General features: G+C 40.5%; 2 protein-coding genes across 2 annotated transcripts; both read left to right on the top strand.

The window, feature by feature from the left end:
• Nucleotides 1–1,641: 1,641 nt before the first annotated feature.
• On the top strand, nucleotides 1,642–10,518 carry LOC101157207 (zinc finger protein ZXDC). Its single transcript, XM_004068991.4, has 10 exons — nucleotides 1,642–3,518; nucleotides 4,608–4,760; nucleotides 4,936–5,014; nucleotides 5,134–5,264; nucleotides 6,217–6,387; nucleotides 6,738–7,507; nucleotides 7,741–7,825; nucleotides 7,920–8,092; nucleotides 8,223–8,324; nucleotides 9,863–10,518. Exons 1-10 carry the CDS (start codon nucleotides 1,676–1,678, stop codon nucleotides 9,947–9,949), a joined length of 3,594 nt encoding a protein of 1,197 aa, XP_004069039.1. The 5' UTR covers nucleotides 1,642–1,675; the 3' UTR covers nucleotides 9,950–10,518.
• A 2,509-nt stretch (nucleotides 10,519–13,027) lies between these two features.
• On the top strand, nucleotides 13,028–26,580 carry LOC101174660 (cytosolic 10-formyltetrahydrofolate dehydrogenase). The gene is made up of 23 exons (XM_004068898.4): nucleotides 13,028–13,150; nucleotides 14,479–14,643; nucleotides 14,833–15,067; nucleotides 15,151–15,316; nucleotides 16,932–17,033; nucleotides 17,226–17,315; nucleotides 17,430–17,567; nucleotides 17,775–17,900; nucleotides 18,003–18,094; nucleotides 19,235–19,382; nucleotides 19,474–19,593; nucleotides 20,546–20,673; nucleotides 21,415–21,565; nucleotides 21,646–21,716; nucleotides 22,522–22,627; nucleotides 22,697–22,784; nucleotides 22,857–22,950; nucleotides 23,032–23,131; nucleotides 23,225–23,323; nucleotides 24,125–24,290; nucleotides 24,384–24,489; nucleotides 24,606–24,805; nucleotides 25,842–26,580. The coding sequence occupies exons 2-23, from the start codon at nucleotides 14,517–14,519 to the stop codon at nucleotides 25,895–25,897; spliced, it is 2,709 nt and encodes a 902-aa protein (XP_004068946.1). The 5' UTR covers nucleotides 13,028–13,150; nucleotides 14,479–14,516; the 3' UTR covers nucleotides 25,898–26,580.
• Nucleotides 26,581–27,084: the final 504 nt, after the last annotated feature.

Raw genomic sequence — 27,084 nt, 5'->3', positions numbered from 1 at the left:
CACTTTGAAACAGGCTGATAATGAACAAATTTCAGTCAGGGCAGGCTTCCCAAAATGGATTCAGATCAGTTGAGATCAAACACTTGCTTATGAAGACGATGAGCCAAATTTAAAACTCTTCTAGGTCACAGTAATCTGGTGAAGCTGTTGGAGAAAAGAGAACAGAACAGGAGTTTAGCATCTTCTGATTTCTGACAAGTATACAGCGGCTCATTTCTGTAACATAATAATACTTTATGGGACAAAACAAACAAAAAAATAAAAAGAAAATAGATATTAAAACAAATGCATGATTGCCCTGTTTCATCACATACGTGGTTACCAGCAATGTGTCATGATCTGTAATTTTTTTTATGTAATTTAAAGTGAGCAACAGGAGCACAGAATAATACCTGAAACGAGATTCAAAGCATTCTGCAGTAATAAAAGCATGCACGGATGTTGGCAGGAGCTGCTGAAGGACCAAGAGAACGGTTTGACCAACAACAGCATTTTTGTGCCATCTAGTGGCCAGTACAGTGAACTACAGCTGGAGATCCAGCAACTTCTTTTTGTGCTCACGTTTATGCAACTACCCCTGGCTGCAGCCTGCAGAATTGCACAACACTCCAACTACCCCTGGCTGCAGCCTGCAGAATTGCACAACATAGTGGAATGCTGAAACGCTGAGGAATGTGAACATGCTGTGGAATGTTAACCCCGCTCATGCTGAGCCTGTCTTCTTCTTTGGTTTTACAAGTTTCCATGTGCAATATTGCCACCTACTCCGTTTATGACCAAAAAAGATGGATGGATGGATGGATGGATGGATGGATGGATGGATGGATGGATGGATGGATGGATGGATGGATGGAAATTGACTGTTTACAGTTATCAAGTGATTTTTTCTGTTGATAGACGATAAAGCAACTGCTGATTTTTCATGAAGATTTTTTTATGTAAGAGACAGAATATAAAAAGGAGAGTAGAAGAGGCCTTTGACCAAAATACATTCTCCCAATCGTCCTATGGCTCATCCAGGTGGTCTCTGGTAAACTGTAGACTGGCCTGGACATGTCCTGACTTAAGCGGGGGGACTTTTTGGAGGACTGAAAGATTTAAATTCATGATGATGTAGTGTGTTACTAATAGTAACCCCTGTTACTGTGGTCCAGCTCTCCTCGAGTCTTTGACCAGTTGACCAGTTTAGAATCTGAAACATCGATGCCTTATAATTGTGATATTGACAGACAGTGGTAATGGAAGTGTTGCATTGGTCTTAAAGCTTGATCACACTCCAAGGTTATGTTTAATTTTTTAACCTGCTTTGGTATTTATTAGACACATAATTTACACCCTATGTAAAACAAAAAAATAAAAAAGGCAAATGAGAGTAATATTTTTTCCCAAACATTAAAATTGCAAGTGTGTTTATTTGGACAAAATTATGAACAATTCCTTGTTTGTTTGTTTTTTGTCAGAATAAAGAAAGACTGGCAGGTTACAAATAGTTAAGTCATTAATCAAATATGCTGCACACACACCACTTAATGTTTACTAAAATATTTCAGTGTCCTTATAGGAACTACAACGCAAGCTAGCTTTATAAACTGTGATGCGACAGTAGGCCTGCTCCGGCCTCACACCCTGAGAAGAGGGCGGGGTTTGGCAGACGCGCAGCTACAGGGATACCAAGATGGAAATGCAGGGGCTTTCTGATGCCCTAAACCTCCACTCTCAACATGGCGCCGTACACAGAGCCACTGTTACCACGCTCCAAACAGCCTCGGGGTCAATTTCGCCTTTTATTTTCGCCGAAAATGAAGCGGACAGACTACAACTGTCGTGTCGGCCTCAGAGTGACAACAACAACAACTCTACCAGGCCGAAGATGCTTCGCCTGGCGGCGGAAAGTGGCAGCGATGTCTTTTGCTGGCCTGTCAAAAAACCTGCCGTCGGCGCGAATTCGGTAAACTACAGAGCCGATCTGGAGCTCCACAGCATCATTTCTGAAAAAGAAGCCGAGCTTCAGACGCTGCTTGGGACGCACGAAGCCGCCTGGAAGTACGAGGAGAGCGCGGATAGCGCCATGCAAATGGCGCTGCCTCTTTTCGAGGGGGAAGAGGAAGCGATGTCTCCTCGGCAGAGGCTGCCTGGAGACGCTCGAGGGGACAGCGAGGGCGGCACGGATAAAACCGGACAGGAGCTATTCGTCGTGTTTAACGTCGTCAAAGAACACGGAGCCGCCAAGCACCAGTTGGGCGAAAGCGGAAGTAAGAGCAAATGCAGAAACGGTGGCATTAAACCTGATGACGGTGGCTCCATGGAGGTCGCTCTGATTGATAACGTTGCCTTCCCTGAATGTCATGACAGCCTGAGTTGCCTTGATACTGAGCGGGCTTTCAGTGTAAACGAACAGACTGACACGAACAAACAGGTCCAAGATGCTTTGTTGACAAACAAATATGGCGACAAGGTTTGTGGCCATCTCTTCCCGGAGAACAGTGAAGCTGACAAGGAGCTATCCCAGCAGCACAACAGCGAAGAGGGCATCGCTTTGGTTTCTGAAGTGGTGGGAGTGATGGAGGCCATGGAAACATCTGGGTTTGTACCAGAGACTGGGGGGCTGAAGGCCTCCACAAACGCCGTCACATTCTCCACCAACACGCCCAATACTGAGACGTTTACTGGAACCATAACAGTAAACAACCAGAGCATCATAGTGACTGTGGAGAACGGCCTCTTGACCCTCACGACTCCACCAAACGGACAGGGACTGAAAGATGACGGCATGGTCAGCCTAAAGGAGCACTTAGGCATGAAGGAGCACGAAGATATCGTTCTTCTGAACTATGACAGTGGTGCCAAGTCCATCGGGAAGATCAGTACGCTGGCGGGTTCCAGCACCAACCAGCAGGAAGGACACTGCTCTGGTCTGTCTGTCAGCGATTCAGAACTGGCCTTAGTGGATGATTGCTCTCTACCAGAACTCAGCACCTCACTAGACTCCTGTCCTTTAGTGAAACAGGAAACAGGAGCTCTGTGTGTGGTAACAGAGGCAGGCCTGCTCTCCTCTTCACTTAAAGCCACTATGATCAAAAGGCACAAGGACTCCCACTCTGTTCCACTGAGCAGGTCCAAAAAAGACACTGTGGCCACCTTTGAATGTCCTGAACCGGGCTGCTCCTGTACGTTTGACTCTCGCCAGAAGCTTAAGGTTCACCTCCTGAACCACGCGGAGGACCCCCGGCCTTATCAGTGCACGGTGGAGGGCTGCAAGTGGGCTTTTGCCACTTCGTATAAGCTGAAGCGCCACCTTCAGTCCCACGATAAGCAGCGGCCTCACATGTGCCAGTTTGAAGGCTGTGGTAAGCGCTTCACCACGGTTTACAATCTGAAAGCGCATGTCAAAGTGCACGAGCAGGACAACGCCTTCATCTGTGAGATTTGCAGCGAAAGGTTTCGAACTTCGACCAGGCTCAACAACCATCAGAGGGTCCATTTTGAGCCACAGAGGCCCCACAAGTGTGAATATCCAGGTAACGCTGACCTGCAAAACGTGAGCTTTGTCTGCTGTAGGTCATGCTGGTTTTGGTTTTGCGGTGAAGGCATCAAAACAGGCAAATTCTAAAAGTAAACAAATGGTATTTTTATTGCAAGTTTACTGTAGCACAAAAAAAGTTACCAAAAATGCTAGATAAGAAAACGATCCACAAAACTTGCACACATTAATTCAACAATAAACACAATCAAATAAAATCCTTTGAAAGTTTTGAGAGCAAGTTAGAAACATTATTAGCATTAATCCTAGGAACCAATTTTTTTTTCCTTTTCGGTATGCCTTTAGTTTTTATCTTTTTATCTATATACTTTTGCACCAAATTCCAGAAATAAAAAGAATCGCAATTTGCGTGTTTTGATATTTTTCTGAAACATGTACTCTCATTAGACATTTAAACAAGTACATTAAATGTGATCAAATATTGACTCCCATGTATACAAGAGTATCAATCAGCCCATCAACACTTCAAAGTAAAGTGCAAGTAAATAAAAAAAAATAAAACTGTGAAATGGCAGAAAAAGAAAAATCAAAAATTAGAAAAATCAAAACTGATAATAATGTCAATAAAGTTCAAAAGTTCCTACTTTTCTGACACAGATCCTTAGATTTTGATGCAGAGATTAATGAATGAGATCCTTAACCTTTAATATTAGTTACTGGTTTACTGTTGTATGAGGAGCGTTTGTTTAACCCTGGAATTCCAGTGTTTGTAAAGATGTTTAGGTTAAACAATACCATAGAATCTAACTCTGCATTGTCAGCCTCTATATATACATCAGATATTATAACCAACTATTCCTGCATGTGATTCATATATAAAGAGTTATTACATTTTTTAAACAGGTGCTGTTTAAATGAACCTTTTGTTCATCTTACATGAGCACTTTTTTGTTTTGTCTTTCCAGTGTTCTTTTCTCTTCCCTCATGTAGATGTTGATACACTGTGTGGGACTTGGTCCTGTTTATTGTTTATTATTTTATTTAAAAAAAACACAGTTTAACTTGTTAACATTTTTCTGCTTAAACATTTCTCACTGTTTCTTGGATTTTCTTTTTACCTTTGCAGCCTGCGAGAAAACCTTCATCACCTTCAGTGCCCTGTTTTCGCACAATCGCACCCACTTCAAAGAAACGGGCAACTTCACATGTACGTACCCGGGGTGCGATAAGACGTACGACAAAGCCTGTCGTCTCAAAATACACATGAGGAGTCACACGGGTAAGCTATGATATTAACCTGCTGTAAAAAAAAAAAAAGTTGCTTTTTATTTTGGGATTAATTTATCAGAATGAAGCTAACTGCAAGTATGAAGCTAACTGCAAGTTTTCATTAAGATATTCAGGATAAGTGGAGTTTTAAATCGACGACTGAGCTTTTTTGGTTTGTGTCCCAGGCGAAAGGCCGTTTCTGTGCGACTCTGAGGGCTGTGGTTGGTCCTTCACCAGCATGTCTAAGTTGCTTCGTCATAAGCGGTAAGTCATGACAGCTTGCTGTGTGATTCTTTTCTTTTGTTTCTTTGTTTATTTCTTATTCTCTCTGTTCTGCACAAAAAGATCCGTCATTGACCTGATGCTTGGGCCTGTTTTTTCAGGAAGCACGACGACGACCGTCGCTTTGTCTGTACAGAGGAGGGGTGTGGGAAGTCGTTCACCAGGGCTGAGCACCTCAAGGGCCACAGCATCACCCACCTGGGTACCAAGCCTTTTCAGTGCCACACAGAAGGTACGGGACTGCATCCAGCAGCAGGGCAATTTTCCAAAAAGGACAGAATTATTAGGAGTTATGCGAGCTGTTATCCACCAACCTAAACATCCTGTGAACCAGCGGTCGAAATTTAATTTTTGAGTCACCAGCCGAGTGGGCTGGCTAAAGACATTTTTTACTGGCCAAATGAATACTGTATTTTCCACAGAAGACTCTCTAAATGTTTTCATTTATACAGTGATAATGTGTTGAATGCAAATAACTCCTTATATTGATCATGGATCACATGCAGACATTAGAGGAGAAGCACTAAAGAAGAAAAAAATTTACCAAAAAGACGGCCGATTGATTTGAAAAGCATTTGCTCGCCGTGTGGTCACTAACTCTCTTTTGCTCGCCAAAGAGGATCAAATGTTTGCAAGAAGCAGGTGGCCAGTTTTAAGTTCAGACCCTGCTGTGAACAAAGAACACTTTTCCAGCACCTTCACATCATTAGTAGTTTGTTTAGGAGTTCTCAAAAATCTTAATATAGCAAACTCTGCCTCATTTCAAAAACACATCCCACTTTGTTTCAAAGCTTAAAAGATGCCTGGGTTCTTGTGTTAAAAAAAATAGCTGCGTTTGTCATGTTTCACATGTGGGATGTACAAAGATCCATGTTGTGTTGATTTGTGGGAGTAAAAAATCTGAAATCTTCCACAAGAATCTCCACGAAAATTCAAAATGAGACTCGAAACATGAATCCAAGCTGAGAATATGGACAGGAGAGAGAAAGGGAAGCAATCTACAAGTGTCAAACATTTATGGGAATTCCTTTTTAATGTAATGTCACAGAGATTCTAGTTTTTTTTAACACTGTTTGAGTTAACGTATCCTGCAGAGCAGTGTTATATTTAGATCACATCAGATGTTCAGTTATGTTATCTCTGTAACGTGATGGCTTCTGCATTACATTCCATCTGCTCCTCAGGTTGTAACGCCAAATTCTCAGCGAGAAGCAGTTTGTACATTCACTCCAAGAAGCATAAGCAGGACGCCAGCAGCCTGAAGACGCGTTGTCCCGTGGCCAACTGCTCCAAGTTCTTTTCTGCCCGCAGCAGCCTGAAGAGCCACATGCTCAAACACCACCAACTCAGGCCAGGTCAGGGGCCAACACTGCAACCTCAGCATTGACTATTGGGGGGGGGGCAATAGTCCGAGGACAGAATGGAAAGCAAAAAAGTTCAAGCACATTTCAGTTACAATATATGATCGTGCAAAACATGTGGTGAGACTGGAAATGTAAATTTAAAGAAACTGACATTTCAACTTGATTTTTTTTTATTCCCGGTTCACATCCAAATTTGTCTCAAGATGTAAAAACATCAAACTGAACGTAAAGGACATTTCTGTTTAATTTTTAAAGTTGAAGTGAAAACAGACCGTGTGATCTTTCTCTCCTACTGGTTTTAATTGAACCTTTTATTGAAGTTTCTTTTCTGTCCTTTGCAGATGTTTTTAGCCATATGGAGACCACGCCCAGCCTGACCCCGAGCAGTGAGCTGGTCAGCTCCAACCTGACGCCAGTCGCAGCGCCGGGCGCTGCCGGAGGCGACCAGCTCCCAAGCCTGGACCTTAGCTCCTTGTTGTCAGCCGTGCCTGGAGACCCGGCTCCCACTGCCGGGATCGGAGTGGGAATTCCCGTGGCAGGGAGCAGCTCTAATGTCCCTTTTACAATGGACCTTTCTCTGGTCAGCTCAGGCATCCTCACCATTGACCCGTCCTCAGTTGGCACCACACTTGTTGCCAGCTCTAACACCACAATGGCCAAAGCCTTGGACCCGCTCATTATGGCACCCAACGCTGACATCGTCCCTCATCACGGGTTGGAGGGAACAGGAGACGTTCTGCCCCCACAAGGCACCCTCAACCTGGATGACGTGCAGACAGTCACCCCAGAGGCCCTGGGATCTCTGACGATGCATGGGTCTGGGGTCAGTGTGGACCCCTCCATGCAGCACCCGCTGGGCTCCTCCAGCAGCCTTAGTGTGGAGCCATCCTCTCTGGCTGTGGCCCCCGTTGCCGAGCTGCTGGCATCACCCCCAAAGGTTGTGGAGGTCGGTGGCCAAGAAGGGTCTGGACCTTTGCTGGGGTGTGTGGAGGTGCTGGGCCCTCAAGAGGGGGGGAAGGTCCTCACCCACTTTGTTTTTCCAAGTCAAAGCAGCAGCTTCAGCCAGCAGAGAGACCTGGAACTTAGCGCAGTTTCTCCAAGCAGCTTCCTGGTGAGCAGCTTTACACTGAAGAAGCAAATAAACACACCTCCAGCTAAACGACAACTAAAATACATTAATGCTTTATGTCCAACGTCTGTCTGGTCTGGGTCATTATTTGAGGTTTTTTTTTTTTTTGTATCCACTGATCTTTTAGCAATAATAGATTAATTGAATGAGCCAACGGTTATTCTGGAAGTTACTGGGCTGAAAACTGATGACGGATTTTCTGTTCTGGTGGTTAGGAGAGTGGAGGTTCAGCCAGGACTGATTACAGAGCCATTCAGCTGGCCAAGAAGAAGAAGCAAAGAGGCTCCTGTGCCACTTCAGGTAAGAAAAATCAACTGTCTAACTGCAGTCTAACCTCCACAAGGATGAAAGCTGTCCGAGGTTGGATGACTTGATTTGTCTCTGTGCCATCCAGGGGCATCAGGCGCATGCCAGAGAAAAGCTAAAGGTTCAAAGGTTTCTTCAGCACCGGCGCCACTAACCTCTTCCAGCGGGCGGTGTGGAGACGGAGCTGTGACGGTTAGCGGGGGCCTGACACTGAGAGACCCGGTCACAGGTGCTCAGTATGTTCAGATTCAGCTGCTGCAGGTAAGATTCAGAATCATTTGACCCCTCTGCAACATGACCTTTCACCTACATGTGAACATCAGTTTGATCCTTTTGTAAATTCTGTTAGTCACAAAACATTTGTCAGACACAGTGATGTTTGCCCCTGCAGGATGACCCGGCTGCCGACGGTGACCTGGCTTTCCAGCTGAGCTCACAGCCCTCCAGCTCTCATTCTCAGCTCACCGTTGACCTGCCTGTCAACATCTTACAGGTTGGTGAATTTATGGCACTGAATCTTGTTTGTTTTTCGGTTTTGAAACTTTTTCACTTGCTGATGGAAGGAGGTTTTCACTCAAAATCTGACCACACATTGTACCATTCATTCTTTCCTTTACACGGATCAGTCGTCCTGGTCCCTTAGCTGAAAAACAGCCCCAGAGCATGATGTTTCCACCCCCATGCTTTAAAGTAGGTAGGGTGTTCTCTGGATGCAACTCAGCATTCTTTCTCTTCCAAACATGATGAGTAAAGTTCTTACTGAAAAGTTCTATTTTGGTTTCATCTGACATGGCACATTCCCCCAATCCTCTGCACATGGGCCTGCACATGTACCGTCTATAGCAGGGGGACACGTCTGGCACTGCAGGACTTCAGGCCCTGGTGGTGTAGTGCGTTACTGGTGGTGTAGTGCGTTACTGATGGTTGCCATTGTTACCTTGGTCCCAGCTCTCTGCAGGTCGTTCACTAGGTCCCTTGGCCATAGTGGAGTTTGTAGTGTGACTGTTGTGGACAGGTGTCTTTTACATGTAACAAGTTAAAACAGGTGCCATTAATACAGGTATTAAGTGGAGGACAGAGGATCGTCTTAAGGCCCGTACACACCGGGACGAATATTCGCCAGGCGTTATTCGCCAGCGTTTTTCGCCACGTCTTTTGTGTTCACACCCAGGCAATTTTCGCTGACGATGAGCCGAGCGAACATGCAATTTCCCTCCCTGACATTAGATGGCGCTTAATGTAAACAGAAAAACTCCTGTACACAAGGTGGCGCTACGCAACTTTACGCTTCTTAAAGTCGCTTTTCACTCAGAAGAAGAGAGCAAGTATTTACGCGCTTGTCAGAATCAAACAAAGAAAACATGAATATTTCAAGCATCAGTAGCTCCAACTGGTGCTTGGTAAGGGGATATTTAAGAATGTCCGTCATTACTTCTTCGCGGCAGTGTAGACGCTACTTGGCGTCTATCTTCTTCGCTGGTATGTGTGCTCAGCAAGGCAGTTTTGTGTTTGAGCGCCCCCAAGTTGTGTTTTACTGTAACTTCAGAAGCTCCAGACACGTGTGCAAAAGCGCCATTCTCATTGGTCGAATAGATTTCGACGCGACGCGTCGAAAAAAAAAAACGAACCCGAGGCGTTTTTTTTTTTTTTTGACGCTTTGGCGCTTGGCGTTTTTTCGCCTCGGTGTGCACACTCATATTGGTGCCCTTTGTTTAGTCACGAGGCGTTAAACGTCGGCGAAAATCGCCGGCGAAATTCGTCCCGGTGTGAACAGGCCTTTACAGAAGAAGTTACAAGTCTGTGAGAGACAGAAATCTTGCTTGTTTGTAGGTGACTAAATACTTATTTCCCACCATAATTTACAAATAAATTATTTAAAAGTCTCTTAAAGGAGCCCAGCCGCTATTAGCAACCAGTGTCCAAGGTAAAGCGCACTTGTTAGACCCGGCGTTTATTGGAGATTGGGGTCTCTAAGCGACCGGCCATTATTGTAAGATACTGAAGTACTGAAGTTTTGCTATTCTCCTGCAGGAACCATCAGGGATGACTGAGGACCACGGCGGCTCTGACAGTTCTCAATTCACAGGAAGCACCATCAATCTACAGGACTTGGAGTGACCACAGGACCAGCTGCAGCCTTAAAAAAAACTAATTTCCCCTGACCAACAAACCCTGAGAGGGGGGTGTGCATCCTCCTGGTCCAGAACCTCAAAAGCCTTCTTGAATCATGCTTGCTGTATGTTTGTGTTTTTTTAAGGGGTACGACTTAAGTCCACACGCGCTGCACCTTAACTTGAAATGGTTCAGTGAAAAATTCTAGTTTTTACCCAAATCCGACCCGATAGGCTTCTTGTGTGTCTCATTGATCCGTCCTGTCACAGACAGTCGTTTGTTCCACGGTGCCATGCTACTGCTCATGCATGCAGTCCACACTCGAGTTGCCTTACACACGCTTCCTGCTGCTCACGTACAGACTTTCTTTTTTTTTTCCATTCATACTTTTATCAACTTGATTTATTTTTTTATTACCCAGAAATCTGTGTTAACATCATTAAGTGTTTTTTTTTTTGTACAGTATGGTAAGAGATGTTCTGATCCTCATTTTGGTATTTTATTTATATTTGAGTTTACAGAATGGCAGAGCCGAGTGCAGATTGGTTCAAGAATTAAAGCACAATAAAACAGAAGTCTGGCTCCTGTCTTTGTAGCTAAAAGCTCAATTAGACTGAGAGTGTTTGTCAGATGATTAAAGATTAAATTAGAAACTTAAAACATATAAATTACATTTTACAGAGGCATTCCTGAAAATATTAACATGGTCCTGTTTTGAAAATGTGATGACTACTTCTTGTGGTGTACATTTTTCCCATTCGCTGCATCCAAAAGAAAAGTCTAAGAATTAGAGTACAATAATTGTAAAACAGAGTCTCTGGGTTCAGTACTTCTGATCATTTTACCAATAGAGTCCTGGGTCAGGAACCCAGGACTCTGAACCCTGAACCCCCCCCATCCATCTCTTCCTGGGCCTTTTTACCCATGAAAAACAAGTTGATCCCACTCAATGCTGTTAGGATGACTCAGCAGATTGTCCTGGTTTCTTCATCCATCATTAAATGCCAGTCTGACAGGAAGTGGGAAAATTAGGAGGAAGATGATCACACAACTACTTCCACACACCTGAGAGAAGCTGAGTGTACTGTACACTCAGCTGTAGAGGAATTGAGTTTTGTCTCTTATCTCCCTACACATGGTCTACACTTGATGCAGAAGCATTCTAAGCATGACTAAAATGCTGAGGTTCTACTTTAATCAGATTCAGGACAGAAGCCTTAAATCTTTGTTTTTCAGCTGCAATGGCTTTTTGTTTTACTTTATGCAGACTGTTGGAATTGACCTTTTTTCAAGCAATCAAAAATAAATAAATATACACAAGAAGACAAAAGATAGGAGTCTACATAGAAATGTCAAACTTAAAATGTTTTGCGTTATTTGATGGGGAATAAAATTAAAAATAAGAGATACATATCCTAATTCATCCACATACAGATGTAAATCTCTATAAAGCTGTCATAAATAGACACATTTGCTCTTTTTTGCAGTACCATTTAATGAATCCATTAAATGGGAAGTTAAAAACAGTTTAATTGATTGAACAGGAGTGGGAGGAGTTTGTTGTTTGTTGATGCAGGTTAAAATCCAATGCAGTGGAGGTGCAGCTTCCAGACGACCTCACATTTGACCCTGAAACTCTGAATACAGTTCACGGTTGTTTAGGTTCAGTTCAGGGCTACAGGTTGGAAGAGTGTTGGACTCAGATGCAATCATCAGTTTACTTTCAGTTTGTAAGAACCAAAATTTTCATCAATGTTTTTTTTTTTATTAACCTGCTGTCTAAAGAAACGTGTTGGAAGCCTTCACTTTTATACTTCGATGGATTTTTCTGGCTTTTCTGAACCTTTCACACTGAGTGGATCATTAACCTAAATGATCGCTTCAAACCAGAACTGACCAGACCTAAAACGGATCTTTGGAAGAGAGTCAAGACATGAAGTTATCAGAGCTGCTGATGTTAATGATTAAGTCTTGAGTTCCACTTATTTGTGGATGAGTGCAGACTGAACCAGAGTTTTTAATTTTCTTTTACTTTACTGATGTTTAGAAACCTAAATGCTGCTTCATCCCTTTGTACAGGCAAATCAAAGTAAAATTTCTGGTGTTAGCTGTCCTCTAACCCCTTAAATTACTAACGTGCACAAACAATAGTGTATTAAAATCTTAAGGTTTAATCGAGCCAACCGCTGCTCTCAAGTCTGATCATTGAGGCACTTGTGATCTTAGACAATCTGATTTTGGGTTGTGTTCCGGTGCCCTAATCTGCAGCTGTAGGGTGTCTCTAGGTTCTTTCCTGTTCCTCGCTCTCTTTTTTTTTTTTTTTTTTTTTTTTACAGATGGAATAGAGGTTTTTTAGTCCCACAAAGAGGAAATGACCTTGTTACCGTAGCTCTATTAAAAACAGCAGATGGATAATACATAACCCTGAAAATACACTTAGAACTAGACCTTTAATTGTTATAATTGCTATACCGTGTTTAAAGAATCCAGTTGTTTATTTTATAACATTGTTGTTTAAATGAGTTGCCTGATAATTTGAGAAATCCTTGCCTTGACTAATGTTTAAGTCTTCTCAGTTCTGTTGACACTACAAAAATGTTGAATGCATTTAAATTAAATTAACTAGAACAAACGCTTAGATCTTTACAGTAACAAAACACATAATATATTACATTTTATTTTATTTTTTTACCAAAATACACAGGATTCTGTTATCAGAAACAGGGCTGGTTCTGTTTCAGAAAGTAGGTTTTGTAAACTCTGAATTAAATTACCCTAAACCTTAGTTAAGACACTAAAATTCCTTCTTGGAAAAGCCTGGTTAGTTAATCAACCCAGAGTTGATTAAGTCTGAGTGTATTTCATTCATATAAACAGCATAAGGGGTTCACTAGTGGAGCTCAAATTTAACATTTCGCCACAGCAATAGTTAAACATTTCCGCAACACAGTATTCTTGCGGTTGTGCACAGCCGTAAGAAGTGAAACGGTTTCTTCACGTCAGGTCCTGAGTGTGTTCGTGTGTCTCTTGTACTCTCATCTGATTGGCTACTGCGTCTAACTGATCGGGCATTTCTGTCCAATCACCGCGTAGCGTTTGTATCTGCCTGTTACGTAACAGAGCTTCGCTTATCAGAGCAAGATATTAAAAGCACTTTCTTCCATATCAGCAACGTTTTCCCTCAGAACTGGACCGAAGGATCTGCAGGTATGTTCCCGCATCACCTTTCATTGCATTAAAGCAAAATCGCGCGAGAACAGGCGACAAACTTTGCTATTTGTGTTTGCATCACAATCTTCCGGAACACATTCTCTAGTTCACTGCTACGTTAAGGGCGACTACACGTTTATTATTTAACATGCACTTTAAAGTGAACTTCTGAACTTTGATTCCCTGACTTTTTTTCGGTGCCGCTGATTGGTCAGCAGCGCTGCTTCGAGCTAGATACTGAGCCGTGATTGGTTTATAGGCTTAAGCTCAGTCCCCTCCTTCCGGGGTCGTTACACTGTCAATGAATTGTGTGTGGTTGACAGCTCATGTGCAAGTCTTTGAAGGACTTTGCGTCTATTTAATTCTGTAGAAAAATAAAGTATTTTAAAAGAAAATTTTACAGAAACACTCTCACACTGTCTGTTACTTTTGCCGTAATTCTGGATGTGTGTTTGCTAAAGAGCAGCAACTTTCAATTGTACTGGTCAGTACAATCCAAAAAATCCAAATAAAAATTAGAAAGAAATGTTTTGTAAAAACTTTTTTTTTAAATAGTTTACTTCAGTTTTAAATTTCTTTGTCTGTGTGATTTTCTAACATCTGTTTATATGTGTTTCTTTAAAATATATGTAATTGATTAAAACAATTTTGTACACTTTAGTGCTAATTTTTTATTTTACTTTAAAGAAAAACAGGATAATAGAAATATTAAAGCACACTCATACCCAGTTCCTTTATTAAAAAAACAAACACAAAGTTTACATGCACACAGAACTACATCAATAAAAAGAAATCTTTAAAAAAATATATAAATGGATAGACGATTAAGATCTCTAAGTAAATATGTGGATAAATAGGAGAAAACCAAGTCTAAAATATAATTTTTTGACCAAATCCTACCATATATGAGTGTGACATTGTGCACACATTCTCTGCATGAGTTGAGATTTCGGTGAAAACCTCAACTTTTTTCTACAGGCCCATCTCAAATGATTGTAGATTACTTTAAAAACAACTGGCAAAAACTGCATCATCATGTAAAAATTAGGTGTAACTGGAGAAATCGCTGTCCATCAGGGACATGACCAAATATTTTTTTTAATGCTGGGAAAATTATTACACATTCCAAAGTTCTATTTGTCCATTTTCCTTACCCGCTTTATCCCTTTTGGGCTCAAGGGGTTACTGGAGCCTGTCCCGGCTACGGTTGGGTGAAGGCGGGGTACACACTGGACTTGTCGCCAGTCTGTCAAATGTAAAAAATGTACTGCTAAAAAAAAAAAAGAAAATCACTTCAGCTTTTTCCTTTGTTTTTTTTTCTCTAGGTGTGTTTCGGCGTCCAAGCAAAATAACAAGGTCGACAATGAAGATTGCTGTGATTGGTCAGAGTGTGTTTGGGAAAGAGGTCTACAAGGAGCTGAGGAAGGACGGCCACACCATTGTTGGAGTTTTCACCATCCCTGACAAGGACGGCAAGGCTGACCCGCTGGGTGAGAAACCTGCTTGTTTTTGGTGTCTACAAGCTCATGTTGGCCCTGACTCACCCATATACACGATGGAGCAGCCATCTTTATGCGTCAAACATAGGACCACATATATGGGGGGGTGCCGTCCTTAATTTTCTTTACCAAAAGTATATTTTCTTTAAACTATTGTCCATTTCTTTTTTTTTTCTCCAGCCACAGAGGCGGAGAAAGATGGCGTTCCTGTGTTTAAGCTCTCCCGCTGGCGGGTGAAGGGTCAGGCCCTTCCTGAGGTGGTGTCTCAGTACAAGGCCACAGGCCCAGAGCTCAACGTTCTGCCTTTCTGCTCCCAGTTTATCCCCATGGAGGTCATTGACCACCCTAAACACGGCTCCATCATCTACCACCCCTCCCTGCTGCCTCGTCATCGAGGAGCTTCCGCCATTAACTGGTGAGACCCGTTGTGTTTTGATGGAATGGTTGTTGAGGCGTGACCCTGCTGGCAGCTGGAGTCTCTTTTCTGGACCTCCACAGGACCCTCATCCATGGTGACAAAAAAGGGGGCTTCACTGTGTTCTGGGCAGATGATGGACTGGACACCGGACCGATCCTGCTGCAGAGGGAGTGTGATGTGGAGCCCAACGACACTGTCAACACAATCTACAAGAGATTTCTCTTCCCAGAGGGAGTCAAGGGAACAGTGAGTTTGTGAGACTCCAGGTGACAGAGTAAACGCTGGCTAAGGGGTTGGAAGCTGACTGCGCCTAAACAGTGACAACCAGGAGCAAGAAAAAAATAAAAACAGTGTTAGCATACTAAAAAGAAAAAAGTTTACGTTAATCAGTAAAGACACTAAAGAAATCCCCAATTAATTTGAGCGAGTTGGTCTGTGTGCAGCTGCTCTGCTGTTGCTGCAACAAAGAACGCTGTCTGTTGTATAAGAAAAGCTACAAATGCTTGCACACACTCTTGGTGCAGGTTCTACAGTTTCATGGACTTTATGGAGAATTAACTCCGGTTCTTAGATAGAAACTTCTTTTTTGTTGTCATTGTCACATGTACAAGGAAATTTAAAGTGCTTTTAGGTCAGTGCATCATTCATTAAAAAAAACAAAGGAATTTGCAGCAAATTATTTTCAACTAATAAACAGTGCATTTCCTGTTATTTAAAAGACATCTAAAAAGAATTGCAACTAATTACTAGGGGTGTAAATTAGCAAAAGTTGATACAATGCATATCACAATACATCTCAAGTGTCACTCGTTCTCATCTGGAGCCCACAAAGCACCACAACCACGTCTTCATATGGAAACATGGCATAGAGTTTCAGTTTGGTACCCATCCCAGGTAAAAACTAAGTAGTGCAAGTTTCATAACAACAACAACTGAAGGCTGACTGAACAAACCTTTAGCATCTAACACAAGCTGATTCTCACGAGATCTTGTTGTTTGGGTGGGGTGTAGAGCTGCTCAAAGAGGCTCAGTGTGCTGCCAGCTAGCGGTCAGGGGTTTAAGTGGAAAAAAAAGAGTCAGAAGCCGAAGGCGCTCAGAAAAAAATTGTATAAATATTTAATTGACAGCACTTTAAAGTGAAATATCTCGCTGTATCAATTTTTATTTTTCCCTACACCCCTACTAATTTCGTAGCATCTAAAGAGACATAAAAGTAAAAAAGGAAAATCAGTACTGGTTTCTCATGCGCACGTGAAACAGTCCGGCCCACAACTCAAACAAATTTCTAATGAGCTCCTGCTGCTCTGCAGAAAATATATCTTAAGAATAACCACAGACGTTTTGATTTTGGCCAAAAACAGCATAATCATAATTTTAAAACCACTGGGAACGCTTGGACAATTTAAAAACAAATGGCTGGAGTGGGACTTTAAAGATGTTTTTTAGGTCAAATTTAGGAAAAATCTCAAAAATATTTGGAAATGTCTTTGCTCCTGTGAACTTATTTAGTCAGAAGTATCCAACTTTTTTTTTTAAATATCAAAATATCAACACCCCATTTACTCCCAAATACCAGAAGAAGAAAGGGCTGCAGTTGACAGACACTGGTGTTCTTAGTATTTACCATATTTTAAATGTCTTAGCAGTTAACAAGGTTTTCTACTGCATTCCATCAGATATTTGATCACCTGCTTAGTTTGAAACCATGTTATGGACATTTAGTTCTGTCATCAGTGACTCAAAGAAGCTCCCAGTCTGTGTCTGCCGGCTGTCCGGTCCCATGTGTGTTTCACCCTGACACAACTATCTTGATGGTGGAGGTGTTTGCTTCTACAGACTGACCTTCTCTCCTGTGCTTCAGGTGGAAGCTGTCAGACTGATTGCTGAGGGAAAGGCCCCGAGGATTCCCCAGCCTGAAGAGGGCGCCACATACGAGTGCATCCAGAAGAAAGAAAACTCAAAGGTAAGCATCTGTTGATTATGTTTCTGCATCATGAAATTTAAAGTTATGAAACCATAGTTTGTTGATGTATGTCTACGTAAAATCATTTCGTTCTTGTTTTGTTGTGAAAAAAAGTGTTGTCATATTGAAATTTAAACATTTGGAGCAGTGTCAGAGTTATGGGGTTTAAATGACAAACGTCTGGTTTGACAGATCGACTGGAACCAGTCTGCAGAGGCTATTCATAACTGGATAAGAGGAAATGACAAAGTGCCGGGAGCCTGGGCAGAGGTGGATGGCCAGGTAACCGAGGCGCCGCTCAAAACTTAAGCTTGCTGGTCTGACCTGAAACCTTTTCAGTTAAATTTTATTTAAAAAATGACCTCCTCGTGATGTTATTCTGCTCGTTCCTTACAGAAAGTGACTTTTTACGGCTCCACTCTGATTGATAACGGTGTTGCAGCTAATGGTCGGCCGCTGGAGATCTGTGGAGCCAGACGGCCAGGCATGGTCACCAAAGCAGGCCTGGTGCTGTTTGGTAACGATGGTGGAGCGGTGAGTCTGAGAAGACGCCAGAAAACCCAATTGGCTTAAATGTCTTTGAAATCAACATTAAAGCATTTCTTAGAAAAATGAATTTAATTTAAGAACAAAATGTTCTACGTTTCTATTAAACATTCTTCTTAACTTTGCCAAAAAAATGTAGTTTTTTTAATTGAAAGTTTAGTTCAGTATAAAAATATATCCTCTCTCTTTCTACAGCTGCTGGTCAAGAATATGCAGTTTGAGGATGGGAAGATGATCGCAGCCTCGCAGTACTTCAGCGCTGGTGCCAGCGCCACTGTGGTGCTGACAGAGGAGGAGAAGGCCTTTGCGGAGCAGATGAGGGTATGGCCTGCTCTAATGATGAATAGAAAAAGTTAAATAGGAAAAGTTCAGGTTCAATGTGATCATTCAAGCATTTCATTTTAAACTGATGGTTTTTTGTAGGCTGTATGGCAGAGCATCCTGACTAATGTCGGCCAGATCGAGGACTCCACAGATTTCTTCAAGAGTGGTGCTGCTTCAATGGACGTTGTCAGGTAAAGATGATAAATGTTTTCATTCTTGGCCTGTTAAACCTGAAGCTATAGCAGCTTTAGTAAGTTAGCCTTTTGTTGGTTTGAGCTTTTTAAAGTATTTTAATACTTGAAACTGTTTTAGAAAGAAGCTAAAAAAGTTGGTTTGCTCACTTCTTCGTGCTTCTTCTAGACTTCCAAAAGAAAACAAATATTTTTCCCTTTTGATAACTGTTTATTTCATTCTTTACAAAATGAAAAATAGATTTTAAAAAATCCTCTTGCTTTAAAGCAAAAATAACTCGTGTTAGAAGTATGGAAAAAAGAAGAAAACCTAAATTCACTCCAACAATTAAGACAAGTGAAATGAACTTAATATTAAGTAAACTAAAAAAATGTATCTAAATATTATGAAAATAATTCTTTTTAATATTTAATGCTTTCATGTACAGTAATGTTGAGACCTAGTTTCTTTTTTTTTTAATCATAGAAATAGTGTAATTAAAACCTACAAAGTGAACATGTTTATATAATTTTAATATATTAATTTATTAATATACCTAGATATCTATTTTTTACCGTCCCCTATGTTTTTAAAAAATTTGTAAAATAACTTTTCCTAAAAAGTATTGAGGAAGCATTGTTTGAAAGTTGCCAGCAATCTTGAGTAATCATTTTTTTTATTCTACGATTTAACACTCAAACCATTATAATAATCAATTTTTTAAAGCTATAATATCTCCTTTAATTGAAAATTAAAATATAAAAATAAAGCACAAATGATTGAACTATATAGTTAATATCTCTTTTATTGCAATAGATTTTATTGGTTTTGTTATTTTAAAATGTATCTTGTGATTTCCTTTAATTATAAGATGCAGATAAACTCTGGTGTTTAACTTCAAAGTATTTCTTTTGGCTCATTTATTTCTGAATGCTTTGTTTCTTTCTGTGTGTAAGAGGAGACTTAGTTTTATACATATTTAATGCTTATGTTTGTCTGTCCATGTTTGTCTTCTCCTCTGAGTCTTTTAAGCCTGGGGGTGTAGGGGGTGTCTGGCGCTGTTGGTGCATTTTCTAAATACCTGCAAAAAAAGAAAATCTAACAGACCAATTATAACTGTAGATAATTTATCTTTTTTTATCTTTATATTTTATCCTCAGACTGGTGGAGGAGGTGAAGCTCTATGCCAGCAGCTGTCAGCTTCAGAACGAGGACATCTACATGAACACCACCTTCCAAGATTTTATCCAAATGTGCGTCAGGAAACTCAGAGGCGAGGATGACGAAGAGGAGCTAATCGTAGACTATGTGTGTAATCCGCTCGAATGCACCGCTTCTGTCAATTACAGAAAGAGGAAGCAGGAAGACGTTTATTCATTCATTGTGTTATACTCCTCAGGTGGAAAAGAACATCAACAACATGACTGTAAAGATGCCTCATCAGCTTTTTATAAACGGAGAGTTTGTTGATGCAGAAGGGGGGAAAACCTACAAGACCATCAACCCCTGTGACGGCATGGTGAGGAAGAGTGGAGATGAAGATAGTATGTGTCAGAGACAAAATGTATCTTTGAGCTGGGAGAAAAACATCGTGACAGCAGTACAAGCCCCTCAGATTAGTTTTTTATGTGTTTCTTCTAAAATCATTCACTAAACTTAATTTGTTCTTTTTGGATCATCAAACTATCCTTATATCCAAATCCTTAACTTTTGCTTAAGAGAAAATGTTTTGATTTATAAATCTCTTCAGTGGTCTGGAGTTTTCTTATTACAAACCCCCAGCCATTGTTTGGTTATGCAAATGTGATCCTCTGTTCCAGTTTATGGTAAAATGGCGTATACTTGTATAGCGCCTTTCTTCCTACAAGGACAAAGCGCTTTACAGTCACAGACCCATTCACCCAGTCACACACACATTCACTCACACATTCACACACTGGTGGCGGCTCCGCTGCCAAACACAGGCGCCCGCCTACCACCAGAGGCAAGGTTCTGCAAGTTTATCTATAAAAGATCATTGTTAAAAATAAAAAAATGTTGAGAAATAGGTAAAAAAGAACAGTTTTTCTCTGGTTTCTAAATGCCATCAGGCGATGCATGAAAGAGACGGAAAAAAACAGGAATCCCTTTTTCCTGGAGTTTTTCCAGAGGTGAGCGTGGATGCTTGAGGATCCAAACATTAATTATTTAAACATTTAAATTCCCATGAGGCCAAAGAGAGACATCAGGTGTGCTATCATAAATTCATCAATAGTTTTAAAAGCAAACCTTCTTGCTGCCTACTACACCAAATTACATTCAATTTAAAAAACTAATGCAAAATTTTAGGTTTATTTTTAAATTGAATGACTATTTTTATTTAATTGAATCACTTTAGTCTGTTCTGTTTCTGAGCTGAGGCATCAGAGCCTCCTGTCACTCATTCTTTGTGAGAATTTTTTTGCCAAATTATGTTTGTGTCTTCCTTTCAGGCAATCTGTGACGTGTCTTTGGCCCAGATAAGCGATGTGGACAAGGCAGTGGCTGCTGCCAAAGAGGCCTTTGAAGAGCAGGAGTGGGGCAAGATGAACCCCAGAGACAGAGGCAGACTCCTCTACAAGTCAGTTTCCATGTTTGTTTGTTTTAGGTGGTCTAAATCCACTTCTTGTCAATAGAATGAAGACATTTCTTAGTGTGTTCTGGCTATATCGCAGTTCACCTTTTGCAGTCTTGCTGTTTCACAGATTTTTCACAGCCACTCACAATACCAACCTAGCCTTATCGGAGCAACAAAACGGCGAGCAATATTGGAGCAATTCAGCCATATTGTTCTTGGCCAGATCGCAGCTCGAATGAGTAAAACAAAGACGAACGTGGATCTATTTGTCTACAAGTGGAAACAGGAAGCTTGTTTCCTGCCGATTGTAGTTTGTACAGAAAAGCTACAAGCTTTTTCAAACTGCCTTTTATTAATTTGCTCTTAATTCACCTCAATTTGAATAAAGAAATACTCAAGTTTAATTGTACTTTTCTTTATATATGGGCTCCATCATGAGAAAAAAATGCCACAAGAACATGATAAATACACCAAAAACACAATTTTCATTGTAGCGGCTATTTAAAGTGCTAACAATTGTTGCACACCTGAGAATATGACAATAGTTTGCCTCACCCATGCCCTTGATGGAACAGTGATCTTGCAACCACTTGATGGTTTAATCCAATATTGTTGTCCCATTTTCAGAGGCTTTGGTACGACCTGACTAGATGCAACACAGCAGAGAGACTAGGCAGCTGCTTTATCTTATCCACATGGTTAAAAAACCTATGTGCAACATCCCGCTCTCTTTTCACTACACAGGTTGGCGGATCTGATGGAGCAGCACCAGGAGGAGCTAGCTACCATTGAAGCCATTGATTCTGGAGCCGTTTACACTCTCGCTCTCAAAACTCATGTCGGCATGTCTATCCAGACTTTCCGCTACTTTGCTGGCTGGTGTGACAAGATCCAAGTAAGTTAATAAGTTGGTGATTCACATTTATTTATGCAATATTGTTACAAGACTGCAAACAATGCAACTGTCTCCTGCAGGGCAGCACCATCCCCATCAACCAGGCTCGACCCAACCGCAACCTGTGTTTCACCAAGAAGGAGCCCATCGGGTGAGAAGTCTGTGTGGAGTTCAGAGAGGGTTCACTGCAGTGCACGTGTTTGCTGAAAACCACATATGTTAGACTACAGACACTCACTGCCCACTGCACTAACTTGATTTTTCACAGGAGAACAGAGGTCTGAGAGTAGAGACTCCAAAACAATTATAGGAAATGGAAAAACAAATAAAATTAAACTCGAACACAAACCCATACACTTCTTTCCAGCTAAAATCACCTACATTATGAAAAAGTCACCTTAGTGATTGCTGCCACTTACCGTAAAAGCAAGGCCGGATATACGTATGGGGGGGTGCAAAAATCTACAATTAACTAAAGAAATAAAAATTCTAAAACGACTCAAAAATACCAAAAAATAAATATATAAAGCATGGGTGGGTGGACAGACAGATGGACAAATAGAAAAAAAGATCTAAAAAGAAAACAAAAGATAAATGCTGCCCCAACAGGGCACCTACCAGTGTTCTGCTTGTGCATGTCCCAAGCCCGGTAAATATAGAGGGTAGAGTCAGGAAGAGCGTTCAAAATTAAATAGATAAAATACATAGATAGATCTATGGATAGATGAACTGATAGATGAACTGATTTGATGATCTTTTTCTTACCCGCCTGAGCTTTTAAACCCCCTCACCCACACTCCTCAGCTGATCAGCTCCTCTCGAGGGTTTCTAAACTACTAAATTATGACATCTGCAGGTTTTAAAGTCCTAGAAAAAATAGATGGAGTGAATTAGAGATTTTCCTACATCATTCCCTGAAGACAAAACTTCTGATCTACCTTCTTTGGTTTCCTCAGAGTGTGTGCCATTGTGATTCCTTGGAATTATCCCCTGATGATGCTGGCCTGGAAAACTGCCGCCTGCCTGGCAGCTGGGAACACGGTCGTTCTCAAACCTGCACAGGTCAGCCTCGTGTCTTTCAGGCACAGTTCAGAAGTCAGGACACTGTGAAGTTTTTTTCTTGTTTTCAAGGTGACCCCACTCACAGCACTTAAGTTTGCCGAATTGGCATCAAGAGCAGGGCTGCCTAAAGGAGTGATTAACATCCTCCCTGGATCAGGTAGGAAAACGGTCAGACAGCACAACCCAGCATTGCCTTAGAGTTCCTGCAAAACGCTATTTTTTTCTCAAGGGTCTCTGGTTGGCCAGCGCCTGTCGGACCACCCTGACGTCCGTAAACTGGGATTCACAGGCTCCACTGAGATCGGTAAACAAATTATGAAGAGGTGAGTGGGTACGCCTTAGCTCCTTAGAATTAAAGACTGTCCTGCTCAGTTTTGCTAGTTTTTGCTCTGCTTCAATTACAGCTGTGCAGTTAGCAATCTCAAGAAAGTGTCTTTGGAGCTCGGAGGAAAATCGCCGCTCATCATCTTTGCAGACTGTGACATGGACAAGGCTGTGCGCATGGTGTGTTCATCTAGTTAAAGTGTTTTTTAACTAAGTTTAGCATCCTGACAGTTTTCATGAATTAACTGGTCAGCTGCTGCCTGTTTGCTCCAGGGCATGAGCTCCGTGTTCTTCAACAAAGGAGAGAACTGCATCGCTGCTGGACGGCTATTTGTGGAGGAATCCATCCACGACCAGTTTGTTAAAAAAGTGGTAAGTCTCCCCGCCTCTAACTGGGGTCCTGCAGCCAAAGACGGGCTCTGTGCACAGAAGTAGCCATGAGGTCGAGTTGATTGCAGGGTGATGTTGAAAAGTAACCCAAGTAAAACCAAAAACAAGCAAAATATTTTTATTCATTAGTTTAACTTGTTTAATAGAGAAGTTCTGGAACAGCTGAATAACAAGAAACTGCAGTATCAAATTTAAATGCATGAACTAACCAATTTCTATCCATCACTAATGATGTTTCTGATTTAAAAAATCTAAACAGTTTTATCCAATTATTAAGGTAAATATTAATCTTAATATATTTAAGACATGCTTAAAGTCCTTTAAATTAAGTGACACATTCTGAATGGATCGAAGATTTAGTAGACTATCATCAGCATGCTGGATAACACCATTATCTGATGAAAGCATGTAAAGGCAGGTTAGGATGGGACCAACACATGATAGATCTGCAACATGTTGGTGAAAATTGTCAGTAAAACATAAAGGTTGTTCCTTAACTGACTGACCCCTGAAGAAGCAACCATAGATGTTAGGAATTTCTTACGTCAACCGATGAAGACGAAGATGAAAATACAGCTCATGCCTTTACTGTGGGCTCTGACATATGATGACATATCCTCTTTAATAAAGAGGATATAAAAGAAAAAAGAAAAACCATTAGTTTGTCCATTTCTCTTAGATTACAAATGTAACAAAGGACAGCTGATCAGTTAAATCGATGCCAATTCTTTTCATGTTTTTTTGGCTTTAACTATCATCCTGGTGTTTCTTATTAAACCTAAGGTTGAGGAAGTGAAGAAGATGAAGATAGGGGATCCACTGGATCGTTCTACAGACCATGGCCCCCAAAACCACAAAGCCCACCTGGATAAGTTAGTGGAGTTTTGTCAGTTTGGTGTGAAGGAGGGAGCTGTGCTGGTCTGCGGGGGGCATGCACTTCAGCGACCAGGTTAGGCAGCCGGCAATGATATGACATCCTAGATCAGGAGTGCTTGAATTGATCTGCAGCTAACGGAGATCCAATCATCTGTGTTGATTCCAGGATTCTTCTTTGAACCGACTGTATTCACCAACGTCCAAGACCACATGTACATCGCTAAAGAGGAGTCTTTTGGCCCAGTCATGATCATTTCCAAGTTTAAAAGCGGGTAAACCTTAAATCCAAGATTATCTTCAGACATTTAGCTCTTCGTTTGTTTCATTTACCATGGTACTGTGCGATTTTCCCATCTGTGTTGGTCTGCTTTAACTGTTCTTCCTTTAGGGAGATTGATGAGGTCCTGAGGAGTGCCAATGCCACAGAATATGGCCTGGCTTCGGGTGTTTTCACGAGAGACATCAGTAAAGCTCTATACGTTAGTGAGAGGCTCAATGCTGGGACGGTTTTTGTGAACACCTACAACAAGACCGACGTGGCTACACCCTTTGGAGGATTCAAGCAGTCTGGATTTGGCAAAGACCTCGGTAAGACAACTTGCACCTCTTGCAGCTTGTAAATGGTTTTTTTTTTTGACCAAAAATTGTATTTTAAATACTTTATATTTTAGTTAAGTGTCTGTCAGGAGACTCACAACAAATCTTGGGAGTTCTTAAGAAGCTTTTTATAGAAACAACAACAAATATGTGATAGAATCAGCTGATGTATGGCTTTTTAGGTGTTAAAAATTAATTAACTGATGTAATGCCATTTTCTACGTAACACAAAATAAGATTAATCAAAAATAGTCATCATCATCCATAGACACAGTAATCCAACAAATGTTGCTTTGTTTTTTTGCTACATAATGTCCAACATATCTGTTTTATAACAGATTTTCTGAAGAGTCTGCAAATGAAACAGCAATTTGCTATGTGTGCATTTCTTACTATATTAGAATGTACATTTATCCCTAAAGGGAGTGTCTTTTTAGAAAAAAAAATACTATCATCATTTAGACTATCACCAAGATTACCAGTCTTTAAAGGACAATTCGAATGTAGGCGGACTCATCAGGTGCAGGGATTTTATTCTGTAAAAGTCATAAAGTTATTTTTAATTACTTTAATATTAGCTGGTATGAACTTAATTTATACAGTTGCATTTTCTACAGATTTTTAATGAAACCCTCATAACTTGTGATTCAAATTTGAATAAATGCAACATTTGAATAGCGAGCTGTGCAACCCTGTTGTTTTCATAATGTCCAGGAAGTGAGAAATTCCATTACTGAACAGTTTTTTAATATTATTCTTGCCCCTGACTATCATCTCAACAGAAAACGTAGCCTTGTGTAAGAGTTTATCTTTTTTATAGGAATATGAATGGGAAGTCAGAGCAGAAACATGCTTGTTATTAACAAAATAGGAGGTCTGAGCACTCGGTTTGTTTTTGGGTCGTATTTCTCATGTTTTACAGCATTTTTGTTTATTTTGCCTCTGTTAAATGTTGTAGCTCCAGCATTAGTGGAATTTTTTTCAATGTTTTTCAATCTTACTCTGTGTGTGTGTGTTTCCTTTACAGGACAAGAAGCCCTGAATGAATACCTGAAGACAAAAGCTGTGACCATCGAATATTAAATCCTGCAGCACATTGGTGGAATAAAATGGGACTAATGAAGGAAGGCATTACTAGTATCGACCATAATCCTTTGCCTTAACGTAATGACTGATTGCTTTGCTACTTTGGTAGTGTCCTAAATTTTATCTGTGAAGCTATAGAATTTTTTAGGTACCCCCAATAACCTAAATTCACCTCTTTTTTTTTCAAATAATGTAACCATTTTTTAATATGAATACTGACAGTAGGTTTTATAATATTTATACAAACATAACTTAATCTTCCCTTTTAACCATCTTCATTATGGAGTGTTTTCAAAATAAAAATGTATTATACATTAGTATTTTAATGGTTTGATATTCTAATCCAGTTTATACAAGGACAGTAACAAAGATGTTTTCTCTTTAGTTTTGTGTTTTTACATGGTTAAAAAACTTTTTGAAGGATAAATAAAATGAATGTTTTAAAAAAACACAACCTTTTCTGCAGTAAATTAAACTTAAAACATGAAATAACGGTCAAATTTAATCCAAAACTGAAAAGCAAGCATCTCATCAGGCTGTGCCAGCTTTGAGTAAAGTGACTTTTTTTTTGTATTTTCAAATGTTCATTGTCAAACATTCTGGAAGCCACAAATACATTCTAATAAAATGAAATTACAAAATCACCTGTGTTAAATAAAAAGGAATATCAAAACAGTCTCTTCACTCTATAGTAAATTGGTTTTTGTGTTGAAGTTCATGAACAACTCATCAGAATTATCAGCAGAGCTGAATACTGTGAACAGACTTTACTGCACCCAAAATTAGTCTTGAATTAAAAAATGCGCAACAATAGTGATCCATTCCAATATCCTCCTGGGTAACTATGCTTGACATCCAATATCCAAAGTAAACCCCAGCTATCCTTGGAATAAATTTTGATTAATCATTAATTTTATTATCCAAAATAATAAAAAGTTAAATAGTTAAAGCTTAAAGGTCTTTAGCTGTAGACACAACGTCAAATTGTTGTGAAGTTGGCATCAGATAAAGAAAAACCTCTTAAATGTGGTTTCCCTTTGACTTTTCTAGTAACAGGATGTTTATGTGACATTACTAATTCAACTTTATTGACAAGAACAACACCAAAATTATAATAAAGCATAGCAAGCACAAAACAAACATCACATTCTATATGATTACTAAAACCAACAAAAAATACCCAG

The sequence above is a fragment of the Oryzias latipes genome, chromosome 5 (assembly GCF_002234675.1).
Source record: "Oryzias latipes chromosome 5, ASM223467v1".
In the NCBI taxonomy this organism is placed as follows: Eukaryota; Metazoa; Chordata; class Actinopteri; order Beloniformes; family Adrianichthyidae; genus Oryzias; species Oryzias latipes.
Note: the sequence above shows the minus strand (reverse complement) of the source record. Positions and strands in the feature narration are given on the sequence as shown.

Excerpts from the sequence above, each read along its gene's own strand:
- LOC101157207 (XM_004068991.4), top strand. The coding sequence starts at position 1,676 with ATGGAAATGCAGGGGCTTTCTGATGCCCTAAACCTCCACTCTCAACAT. Across the intron at positions 5,265-6,216 it reads TTTTCAGTGCCACACAGAAG|GTTGTAACGCCAAATTCTCA; the intron begins GTACGGGACTGC and ends TCTGCTCCTCAG. Across the intron at positions 7,508-7,740 it reads TTTCTCCAAGCAGCTTCCTG|GAGAGTGGAGGTTCAGCCAG; the intron begins GTGAGCAGCTTT and ends TCTGGTGGTTAG.
- LOC101174660 (XM_004068898.4), top strand. The coding sequence starts at position 14,517 with ATGAAGATTGCTGTGATTGGTCAGAGTGTGTTTGGGAAAGAGGTCTAC. Across the intron at positions 19,383-19,473 it reads AGGAGCTAATCGTAGACTAT|GTGGAAAAGAACATCAACAA; the intron begins GTGTGTAATCCG and ends TATACTCCTCAG. Across the intron at positions 24,490-24,605 it reads ATTTCCAAGTTTAAAAGCGG|GGAGATTGATGAGGTCCTGA; the intron begins GTAAACCTTAAA and ends TTCTTCCTTTAG.